The following is a 12,413-nucleotide window of genomic DNA, read 5'->3' as shown; positions in this document are numbered from 1 at the left end:
TTCCTATGATCACAAGTCTTCCAAATGTCTCGATCTTGTATCCATTTGGTCATTTGATGAATTTTCAAGTTTATGCCTAAGATTCTTAACCATTAAACAAATTAGTCACTTAACCATGGTTTGTTATCATCAAAACCCGATTAGGAGAACCCTTGGGCTAACAATTTTCTTTGCCAAGTGGAAGGCTCTTTCAAGAGCCACGTGCTGCCTCAAGAGAGGCTGCTATAGATTCAGCTAGTGCTATTGAATGAGCCAATGAGAATGAGACGCCTGTAAAGGAGGGAATCTGCAAAAGCCGTTGTGGAAAAGCGCATTCTGTTACCTGCAGGGAGGATATTCGAGCAAAGAAAGAGGTGCGTTTGGGGACGTTTAGGTAAGGAGATATTTTGGGAGGTGATTGTTGAGCTTGGAGGAGAAGTAAGAAATGGGGAGCGGAGAGAAGGAGGAGGGGTGGTTTTCGCTGGGTTTCAGAGAGACTTTGGAGGAGAGATCTTTTAGCTGAGAGTTGCAGGCAGCTTGAGGGAGAATAAGGTAAAGGTATGACTGCCATTAATCTTTTATTTTTCTTTGTTGGTAAATAGTCTCTTTTCTCGATATTTTATGTGGATGGCTTGACTTGTGTTTAGTTTTTATGGTTCATGTTTGGTTGCTATCTCTTTCATTTTCTTTGAGATGATTCGAAAGCAGCACAACTCTTGTTTAGTTTTCTTGTACATCATGTGGGAGTTCTGTTTTGCCTTCATTTTCCATGGGATGCCTTCTACTTCACTCACCCTCATCAAGGCCCATTGATAAAAATATGGAATGTGGCTTGTATGAGTTCCTTTTCGTTTCTACCATTGGTGCTCTGTTTTAGATCTTTCCCCTGTTTCTGGTACTTGTCCTGGGTGAGCATCTGTTTTCTCACTTCTGCCCGAGGGAGCAAGGAATTTCCAAGAATGTATTTCAATAGTAATCATATACCTGTCGCCATTGTCGTTGTGCCAAGGATGCTTCCTAATACCTGCATTTTGCCATTATGCCTTCTCTGGTCTCTCTCCTCTCTTATCAGAGCCACTCTCAACCTCGATATCCCTTTCCCCCATCAGCACCCTAACCCTGAAGTTGTTGTTGACGAAGTTCAAAGGAGACTCAATGCATCCTTATCGGGAAGATAAGTGCTCCCTATACAGGAAAGCGACGGGTTGTCGTGTCTCACCGGTAACCCCGTTGACGACTGCTGGCGGTGCGACCCCAACTGGCAAAACAACCAGCTGCGCCTCACCAACTGCGGCATTGGGTTCGGCCAAGACGCTATGAGCGGCAAAGGCGGTCAGTTCTATGTGGTCATCGACTCCTTCGACGAGGACCCCATCAACCCCACCCTGGGCACTTTCCAGCACGCTGTGATCCAGACTCAACCCCTGTGTATTACCTTCTCCACCAGCATGCTCATCAAACTCAAACACGAGCTCATCGTCAACAGCTTCAAGACCATAATCAAGCAGTGATCGAAGATGGAGGTGGAGGTTGACGAGAAGGATCTGAAGGCTACCGGAGCGGAAATGTTGACGGATGGATGGCATGGATTACATATCCATGGTTGGGAGATCGAGTCTAGCAAGCGTTCCATTCTCAACTCTCTAAACCTCCAACAGTGGGAGGAAAAACTTCAAACATCACACTTGCCGGAGTTCTCAGGTTTGAAGATCCAGCCGAGTCGAGCCTCTCGTTCTATGGTTGCGGCAGGTCGGAGTTCGAGAGTAGGTCGCTGTGTTGGAGGAGTCGTGTGCGAGGCTCAGGAGATTGCTGTTGAAGTATCTGCTGTGACTGATGCAACCTGGCAGTCAATTGTTCTTGATGCTGACACCCCATTCTAGTTGAATTCTGAGCTCCATGGTGCGGTCCCTGCCGCATGATCCACCCGATAATCAATGAACTGGCAAAGCAATGCATTGGGAAGCTCAAATGCTACAAAGTGAACACTGATGAGAGCCCTTCTATTGCAACACGGTACGGGATTAGAAGCATACCAACTGTCATCATCTTCAAGAGCAGGGAGAAGAAAGAAGCAGTTATTGGTGCTATTCCCAAATCCACATTGACCACCAGCATTGGGAAATTCTTATAGAGGTGTAACAGATCCTGTGAAGTCTTTGAGAAGACTATGACTTCAATGGTAATTTCACATCAGATGAGAGAGTTTGCTAAGTCGACAAGGGGGTGACTCAGGAAAGATGCAGCTGCAACCACCCTTTGACCCACGTGACATGTCCCATTTCACCATCTTTAATTTGAATAATATTTTTTCTAAACCTCATTCTTCAAATAATTCCTTAGATTTTAGTTTGTTTAAAAATAATTTTAACTCTTCCATTCTTCGTCCCTAGCATTTTTTTTAGGTTTCCTGAAAATCCGTTTTCCAATAAGCATAGATTCAATTCCATGATCGACATACATTTTTCACAACTTCCATGATTTTAAAATGTTTTAAAATAAGCATAGATTCAATTCCGTAATTCCAATTAATGGAATTTACGAAATTAATTCATGCTAAAATAAAACGGGCTTTGGTGGGGGCCCAACATTATTGGATGTTTCCTTTGAAAATCCATTTGATTGAATTGTGACTTGTGATGATTTATTGCTCGGTTTAGTGACATGGGTGCTACATTTTATGCTCATCAATTGTGCATTAACCCCATTTTTTGATAGCGCATTGTGGCTCGTTACCCAAGTACGCATCCGCTCCCATTCCTGTCATTCTCTACGCATGTTCTGATTCTCATATATGCATGATCGATTCGGGTATTTATTGATTCATTATTAGATACCATGATTGTTTTATCTCATTAGTAGAGACTCGACTTTAGGGACTTAGAGGGGTGCTAAGGTCTCTACCGTACCTTCCTGATAAGTAACCTGACCCTCGAACCCGATCCAGTTTTTCACATACCACCTTTTCCAAAATAAGGAATCGCACTTAGGGTTTTCTTTCTTATTTTGTTTACCCTTTAAAAATAAGTGACGACTCCAAGTCATTTTACTAAAAAATAAAAAATAAGTCATTTTTCAAATAAAAATCGAGCTCGCCATCGAGTGGAAGCGCATGAGTCGAAATGTGGGATCCACAAAATGGCGACTTCGAGTCATTTTCTAATAAATAAAATCATTTTTTCAAATAAAAATCGAGCTCGCCATCGGGTGGGAAACGCATGAGACAAAATGCGGGGTCCACAATAGTACAACTTAATAATAAATATACATATATAAAATGAGGATATTATAATTAAATATAATATATATATAACTTCAAAATATTTATTATTACTTCTTATATAATATTTTAAAATTTTTTTATTATTTTTATGAGTTTTGATTCATTTTTACATCATCCATATTTTGTGTCAAAATATTCATCTAATATTTTTTAATATATCCATAAAACCAAGTTATGGATATATCCATCAAAACTGATATTTTCATTATTAGGTATGAGTAGTTATATGAAAATTTAACATTTATGAAAAAAAATTTATGATTCAACTCTATCAAATACAATTTTAATATTTAAAAAAATGATAATAAAGGATGGTCAATAAATTCACTAAATTAAAATTAAAGTATCTTAAATGATTAAATATGAAATGTTAAAAACACACACATAAAAGCAATTACCCACAAGGTGAATTTGAAAATGATTAGGTGACACATATCAATTATGAATCATTACGCTTTGATAAACAACCGATATAGCCAATATTTGTGAGTCGAAAGATGGTCGAAACCATCATAACACCCACCCCCATCTGTCAGGCCCCCTCACCTCATAATGTGATGGGATGAAGACAAAGAAGACTACTAAGAGCTTATCTTTTTCGTGTTCCAGGATATGCCCGTCCTCAAAGCTTTATTTCCTTGATATCCAAAAAGGAAGTAAAATATTGTGAAATTTAAAGAAGTTTAACTAACCTAAATTAAAATTATTTTAGTCTGGTTATTAGGTATAGCAACTTCAACAAAGATATGATCAATGTCATAAATATTTGATATCATGTTTGAGCATTTCCAATATAAGTAAGCCCATTATTTGGTCCACGTTAGGTGAATTCCAAACATGAACAACACAACCCACTCAAGCTATCCAACTTGAACATATGTATTAACTAACATGAACTAACGTGATTTCAACATAAGTTTAGAAAAACTAGAGTTGGATTGGGCTTGGGTCGGGAAACTCCACTGAACATCAGGTCAACTTGACCATCACCTTGACCAAACCCAAAACCCAAGTGAAAGAGTTCCCTTGGCAATTCACTGTGAAGCACTAAGGGGGTGTTTGGTACGTCGGAATAGGGAATGAAAATAATATTTTGTTTCCTTTCCTATTTCTTAGTGGAATGGAATGAATTTGATGATTCCATTTCTAGCATTTGGATGAACTTAGGAATGCAATATTGGAATGATTATTTGTTTCCATTCCAATGTTTGATAATAATAGGAATGAAAATGAAAAAGAAATAAATTTACAATAATATCCTTACATATAATTTAAAATATTTTTTTATTTTTACTTTTATTTTAAAAAAATAAAATTTGAGAGGTTTTTTGTTATTAAATAATAAGACTAAAAAATATATATATACTCAATAAATAAAAAATTAACCATAAAAAATCGTATAACCTTAATGCACAAATATTCAATTATTATTTTTATTAAAAATTTGAATAATTTGTCATGCTTAAGTAGTTATAAAATTATATTTTTCAAAAAAAAATTATTTATTATAATATTTAAATTCTCAAAGCTAATAAATGTTTTTCCTATTTTCAAAAGAGGAAATAAAAGAATTCAAATTTATTCTAATTTTCAACAAGTATCATATCCGATAAAATCCATAACCTTAAAAAATTTTAAATATTCGTTTTTTTTATCAAAATTTTAAATAATTAGAAATTGATTTTTTTTTTTTAAATATCGTGGAAGGTTTAATTGATTCAATTTGAAAGAATCACTTGTTGCAAAGAATTGGATGATGAGTGGGTCTCTAACTTTGCAAAGAAGATAAGAAGTGGATAATGAATGGATCTCTACCTTTGCAAAGAATATAAACATCGGGTTTGAAGAATAAGATAAGAGGGTAAAATAATAATTTAAGTTTTTTTATATTATCAAATAGGTTTAATGAATCAGAATACCACCTACTTTTAATGAATGCAAATCCGACTCATAAGTTGGATTTGATTTCTGCCGGAATAATTTTTTATTTCATTTCTGTCTTCTTAACATTTATCCAAACATAGGAATAAGGGAGAAAATGAATGAGATGTCTATTCCCACTCCCTATTCCCGTGTACCAAACACCCCCTAAGGGAATTCTTAGGGTAATTCCTATTTTATTTTGCATTAGAAAACAGGAAGTTACATCAATAAGATCTCAACTTACTATATAAGTCGAGATAGGCAAGCTATTATGCATGAACGTTGAAATGGAGCAAGTGCTATGGAGACATTTCTCTGGGCAAAAAGCTCTTTGAGATCAATCCAAACATGTGTTGTAGATGCATGATGCATGTTGTCTCCAATTTCTGCAAAAACAGCATTAAGACCCAAATCAATTTCACTCTAACATTACAGGGAAATGGCTCTAGAAATGCATGAGTAATTTTGGAGAAGGAAAAATTCTGTAGTATTCCTCCTGATACCAAATTTATACATTACTGTTTAAAATTACAAATACATAATTTCACCAGTCTTCTACAATGAAGGGTTCAAATTTTTGCACCACCTATTTAAAATTGCAATTAAGAAATAGAAAATAATAATAAAACCACATTATGATGTCCAAATGCAATAAATTATATGGGTATGCATATAAGGCAAACGTCATTTGTACATTAGGCTTTCATGTGGGGAACTCATGCCATGCCATACAGTTCAAGCTAATATCTTTAACCAAACTCGACTCAATCCAAGGTCAAACAAAGCTCAGCCTGAATTATCTCATACTATGACTCTATCTAATTGCAAATCCAAACTAGTATGCTTCATTGATTGAACTGAATTTATGGTATATATCATCTGCCACAGCAAAAGCAGACAGACTTCATTTGAGTTTAAATCCTTCAGAGACTTATCAAAGAGTATTTTGATATCCAACTCGATATCCAAAACGCATATCTGGTTGGTTATACTTAGTATTTTGATAGTTTCTTTGATGTCCATTGCATCATTCACTATAATGAATGCAAGCCAAAGGTAGTTGAAGGTATGTTTCAATCAATTGGGGGATGGGCTCTCCTCTAGTCCTGAGTAGAAACCCCAAAAGCTTTTACAAACTCAAACAGTTAGATTTTTGAACCACTGACCAAAAGTTGTAACTGGAAAGAAGGACAACTTACAGAGAAATTGAGAAATTTATAGTGCTCGCTGATGAAATAAACATAGCAGCATCTGAAGAAATGAGTGAAAGGTATGTCTTTCTTAAATGATTAGCTCCAACCATTGCAAATCTCATCTTCATTCTGACTTATTCCCATTTTAGGAAACTATGGTATCTCATAATTGTTGTCCATGCTAGTACTACCATTCCTAGAATGAAGCAAATCAATCCAAATACTACAAAAGCATTCCAACAGTTTCCTCACAAGAGTTTTTCTCTCCTCCGGTTTGGCTTCATGACAGATGAACAAATCCTCATTACTGCAGGGACTTCCACTGGGTCCCTCCTCATCAATGTCTTCAATAAGGAGAGTTGAACGGGGAGGAGGAGGTGGAGAGATGTATTGGATCATTGTTGGGTTGTTGTCACTCACATCTTCACTGCTGTATACTAGGTGAATCCCACACCTCTTAACCACAAAGTGCCTGCCGTAGATTTGAAATGCAGCCTTAAAGTGATTCACTTCATGCCACTTGAAGGAACTGACAACTGGTGCATACCCCAGCCAAAGGTGATCTGACTCGATTAATGCAGGCCCAGAATTATAATGGAAGACATTATCACGGTAAGAAGCAGCGGAATTTTGGAAACTGAATATACAAAATAAGCAAAAAACTTTATGATTAGGGTTGTAATCGGGCAGGGGATCGAAACCAAAGACAGCAGAAAGTGCAAAACCCAGGAAGTTGCTATTAAACCAATTTGGAGGTAGCTCTATATTTACTACATTCCCAGAGCTCTGATAGCTGAACCAATCTGGTATTTCACTTCCAGGAACAACAGTGCTGAATTCAATGGTCACACTCTCTGGGTTATCCTGTACATGAGAATCATGATGATGTTGAAACTCTTCTCTAATTGTTTTCAATAAATAAACTTCAGATTTCTTGATAGTATAACAGTGGAGCCACGTGGTACTCATTTTTCATCAATTTCAACTGTATGATATTACTGCATAATGAAAATAATGATATCAGAGATAGAGAATGAACTCACCCGAGCATATCTAGACCTCTTGTGAGTTTGAAGAAAAGTTGCCAGAGCCTGCAACATGGACCCAATGTTGTTTTGATAGGTTTTAATTTTCAAACATTCACCAAAAGAGACATGTCTAAGAGACGGGAAGAGTGACCGGTTTGAGATTGTTTCTAATGACATGCAATTATGTGCATCTATCTCCTTTATGCTTGATGGAAGCTCCGACAATGCTTGAAGCCTTCTGCAATTTTGCAACTTAAGGCTTACAAGCTGAGAAAGTTGACTCATGCTTGAAGGAAGGCTAATAAAGTTATTCCCACTTAAATCCAAATATTCCAGCGAAGATAAGATTGCAAGGTGACTCAGGTCTGCTCCTTCTGATATATTACAGTCTCTCAAATTCAGTTCTTTTAGAGAGCCCAAACCTGACAACGGAGACAATAGAAATTTGCCGGAATTTGAACTTTTTCTTGGCAACAACGTTAACCATGAGGCAGATGGTGGTCCTTTACATCCATTAAAGGATAATACTTGAAGGATTCTCAAGTGACAAATAGAGGAGGGTAGTGCACTTATAGCAGTTTCATCTGCATATAGCTCCTTCAACTGTTCTAAGTTCCCAAAGTTCTCCGGAAAATTTTCAACTTTTGAGCAACCAGAAAAAATAAAAGTTTCCAGAGATTTCAGCTTACAAATGCTGTTTGGAATATTCTTCAGCATTTTGCAGTCTCTCAAACTCAAGAAACTAAGCTTGCCCAAAACTCCAAGGGTTGGATGAACTTCACGCAAATACGTACACCCTGTGAGGTCTAACTTCTCAAGATTGCTGATCCCTGAGAAATTTGGGGTCTCTACAAGATATTTGGAGTGACTGAGATCCATGAATTTTAACTTGTCAAGAACCTGAAATGAATGACAAGTAGCTAGAAAAATTAGCTTCCACTGATATTGCAAATTATTAAAAAAATGAATAAATTATAATCATACCTTGATTCCTTTCCAAAGTTGTTTAACATCACTACAAGACAGGCTGAGGTCAACAAGATTCTTGGGGCTAAAATCATGCGGCAACTGCTCCAAAGGATATCCATGTAAATGTAGATACCTCAATTCATTGTAATGAAATTTAAAATCCCGAGGAATATGCACTTTACATTTCCTTTTACTAGTACATTCTGAGTTTGTCGAGGGGCTATAGTCATAGAATTTGAGCAATCTAAGCTTATCCATCCCAGCAAAGGCCTTGGTTGTAAAGTGTATCTCTTCTATATCAGACAAGTTGAAAAATATGCCTTCAACTTCTTGTGTTCCCTAGTAAATAAGTAAAAAAGGATTAGTGAAAAACATGCAAGATAAAGGATTTTTCTAGAATTATATAAACACATAGTTACTTAAACAAAATTAATATGTTGTATTTTTCAAACTAAATCTTTGTTACAAAAAAGTAATTGATGAATTAGGTTCTCACCGTATTTTTACTTAATACATGATAGGCATCTTTGTAAATCCATAATCTGCTGCGTTTGCCAGGCTCTTTAGGGCTTGTTTGGCGAATGATTTTCCTACCCATTTCTTGGAGTAAATCATGCATCACTATTTTGTCATTGTTGGAAATAGTTATAAGAGACTTATCAATGAGACCTCTTATTCCGCAAACTGCGAAGAAGCCACAACCATCTAATATTTTTATCACATGATCTTTATCTTCACCTTTGAAAAAACACGCGATATCCAAAAATATGTTTTTCTCTTTGTCATCCAACCCATCATAACTTATTCGAAGCACTTCTTGAATTCTACCATGAGGAGTATCTTTTAGTTTGTCTAACTCACTTCTCCATTCATGTTTGCTCATGCTAAATAAAAAAGAGCCTAGGACTTTAAGAACTAATGGAAGCCCTTGAGCATATGTTATTATACTGTTGGAAAGCTCCATAAATTCATCAATAACAATTTGTTGTTTTGAGGCATAGCGTCCAAGAAACTCAATAGCTTCAGTATGAACTAATTTCTTAACCTCATAGACCACCCTCACTCCATGTGACATTAATAAACGCTTATCCCTAGTTGTGATAATGATTCTACTTCCTTGTCCAAACCAATCATGGCTTCCAACTAAGCATTCAAGTATATCTTGGTCATATACATTGTCAAGAACAATAAAGACCTCTCGGGAGCAAAGCCTTGCCTTTAGAGAAATTGGCCCATTTAACTTTATATTTTCATGTCCTAGAATTTGAGAAAGAAGCTTCTCTTGTAAACCTATTAAACCTCGTTTTCTCAAATCTTCTCCAGCATCTTCGAGATAGGAGCAACCTTCAAATTGACTAGAAACTTGATTGTAAATAGCTTGTGCAAGGGTTGTCTTACCAATGCCACCCATGCCCCAAATTCCCACCATGCGAACATCAGTTGATTCTGTACATAATAGTAATTCCATTTCTCGTATTTGGGAACCTATTCCAACCAGTTGGTCCTCAGCATCACTCGAGGGCGTACTAAGCAATTCATTCAAGAGCATGGACACAATTTCCTTGATAAGAACACTCTCATCCCTGCCATATTTGAATCATAAGCATGCAGTAAGTTCACTAACCCGTGAAAATTAAGACAATAAAAAAAAAAAAAGAGTAAATAGGATGATGTTTGATGTTATTCATTTTAGCTGATTTTTTTTTTTTTTGAAGATACTCATAAGTTTTTCATGGTTTTGTCCTTATATTTAATGAATGCATTGGCAAGAATAATTTAGGACTCCCAAAATAACAAATGAAACAAGCTCTAGAAAATTACTTATTCCGTGAATCCCGGCCGGATATATTCCCAACTTCAGATAGGGCTTCCCTCCAAATATGCACTTTCTCCATATTCTCCTTCATATTCTCTTCATGTTTAGCAAAGGCTTTTCCATAACTCCCTTTTTGTTTCCGTACATCCGAAGGATCTACCTGATAGAAAATGGGCAGCACCACCTGTCCCTTGGTTTTCTTGCATTCTAGTATCTTTACGAGCTCCTCCAAACACCACCTTGAAGATGCATAGTTTTCTGATAAAACTACGATGGAAAACCTTGACCCTTCGATTGCTGAGAGAAGTGCCGGAGATATGATTTCACCTATCCTAAGCTTGTCAGCATCAATGAAAGCATTGATTCCTTTACAGTGTAAGGCATCATAGAGATGGGCAGTAAAATTATTGCGGGTGTCTTCTCCTCTGAAACTCAGGAACACATCATATTTCCACTGAGAATAAGAAGTGGCCATTAGAGCAGTAGAGATGAATTCTGGGATTTGAGTTCTGATTTCTCGATTATCCTGTAGGGAGAAGGAAAAAAAAAGTGCTTCAACCGATCTATTTAATTCCAAACACTACAGATGAAAACTTCATGACAAATAACGTTAATTCTTTGAATTAACATAACAAACTGAACAATGAGGATAAATTTGTTTAATTGTGAAGAAAAATAAGAAAACCAAAAAAATGAAAAAATCAAGAACACACTTTTCAAGCTTTAAGATGACACCAAGAATCCAGATGCTGAAGAAATCAAAGCTAGGGAAAGATTGTCCACTTGAATAACTGAGAGATTTGGACTTGCTGAGATGGGATTTAAGTTCTGATTTCTCTATTAACCTGCACGGATGGAAAAAATGCTTCAACTGATCTACTCAATTCCCAACACCAACCAGAAAAATGAAAAAAAAGCAAGAATACACTTTCAAGACTTTAAGATGACGCCAAGAATCCAGATGCTGAAGAAATCAAAGCTAGGGGAAGATGATTGTTCACTTGAATAACTGAGAGGTTTGGACTTGCTGAGATGAGATTTGAGTTCTGATTTCTCTATTAACCTGTGCAGAGAAAAAAGAAAGTGCTTCAACTGATCATTCAATTCCAAACACCACAGATGAAAACTTCATGACAAATAACGTCAATTCTTTGAATTAACAAATCAAACTGAACAACGGGGATAAATTTGCTTAATTGTAAACAAAAATAGGAAAACCAAAAGAATGAAAAAAGCAAGAATACACTTTTCAGGCTTTAAGACGACACCAAGAATCCAGATGCTGGAGAAATCTAAGCTAGGGGAAGATGATTGTCCAATCACAAGAAGAAGAAGAAGAAGAACCAATTGAAGAATAACAACAAGAAGAAGAATAACCAATTGAAGACGCAGCAGCCGTTAAAGAAGAAGAAGAGGAAAAAGAAGCAGCAGGCAATTTGGAAGCAGAAGTACATCCGGATCTACCTTCTAAGCCAATTTGAAAGCAGAAAAGTAAAGTGAACTCCAATGGAGAAAAGTAGTGGTGTTAAAAGAAAAACCAGCTGGATCTGAGTCAAAGCGTGGTTTTCACGTTTTGGACTAAGTCCAGGGGTCAAAATGCCTCCATTTATAAAAATAATAATAATAATAATAATAATAATTAATAATATATATATATATATATATCCCACCACTTCATCAAATTTATATTCAAATTAACCTTTTCGGATAATACGTAAAAATCATCTAATATGTAAAAATCATCTCATAAAAATATATATATTTTTTAAAAAAATTTTAATCAAAGCTGCAACGAGGCTTTATTTTTAAATTGAAACTTCGTTTACCAAATAAGGCTTTAGTTTTTTAACTAAAATAGCAATTATCAATTGAGGTTTCATTTTTAATTAAAACCTTAATTATCAATTAAGATTTCAGTTAATTTTTTTTTTTTACTTTAAAATTTAATTAAAAACTATTAAATTATAATATATTATTAAAATTAAAAATGTATACTTTAATAATAATTTATTTATATTTAATATTAATAATATAGTATTACTTCAACAATCATAATTAATAAAAAAATATATTATAAATGAATATTTTATTTATTAATAAATTAATAATATTAAAATAATAAATTTATATAAGATATAAAATTGTATAATTTATTAATTTAAGATATTTAATTTGTTATTTTTTAAGATATTAATTTATTTGTATTATGATAAATTTATCTTTAT

General features: G+C 35.2%; 2 protein-coding genes across 8 annotated transcripts; one reads left to right on the top strand and one right to left on the bottom strand.

Annotated features, from left to right (window-relative positions):
• The first annotated feature begins 938 nt into the window (after positions 1-938).
• LOC104878226 (probable pectate lyase 1) lies at positions 939-1,490 on the top strand. The gene is made up of 2 exons (XM_010648257.1): positions 939-1,118; positions 1,173-1,490. The coding sequence occupies exons 1-2, from the start codon at positions 939-941 to the stop codon at positions 1,488-1,490; spliced, it is 498 nt and encodes a 165-aa protein (XP_010646559.1).
• A 4,749-nt stretch (positions 1,491-6,239) lies between these two features.
• On the bottom strand, positions 6,240-11,751 carry LOC100251718 (disease resistance protein RPV1). 7 transcript variants are annotated; one of them, XM_059734362.1, is made up of 8 exons: positions 11,433-11,646; positions 11,115-11,251; positions 10,902-11,033; positions 10,194-10,714; positions 8,869-9,955; positions 8,388-8,711; positions 7,419-8,303; positions 6,443-7,239 (listed from the first exon to the last, which is right to left on the bottom strand). In XM_059734362.1, the coding sequence occupies exons 4-8, from the start codon at positions 10,661-10,663 to the stop codon at positions 6,529-6,531; spliced, it is 3,477 nt and encodes a 1,158-aa protein (XP_059590345.1). In that variant the 5' UTR covers positions 10,664-10,714; positions 10,902-11,033; positions 11,115-11,251; positions 11,433-11,646; the 3' UTR covers positions 6,443-6,528. The 7 variants fall into 7 exon arrangements, with proteins under 7 accessions (XP_059590346.1, XP_059590345.1, XP_010646555.1 ...); XM_010648253.3 differs by lacking the exon at positions 11,433-11,646 and adding an exon at positions 11,653-11,751 and having other exon boundaries at positions 10,902-11,251; XM_019218213.2 differs by having other exon boundaries at positions 10,902-11,251; positions 11,566-11,652.
• Positions 11,752-12,413: the final 662 nt, after the last annotated feature.

Source organism: Vitis vinifera, chromosome 18, assembly GCF_030704535.1.
Source record: "Vitis vinifera cultivar Pinot Noir 40024 chromosome 18, ASM3070453v1".
NCBI lineage: Eukaryota > Viridiplantae > Streptophyta > Magnoliopsida > Vitales > Vitaceae > Vitis > Vitis vinifera.
This window is presented reverse-complemented; position numbering and strand designations above follow the sequence as displayed.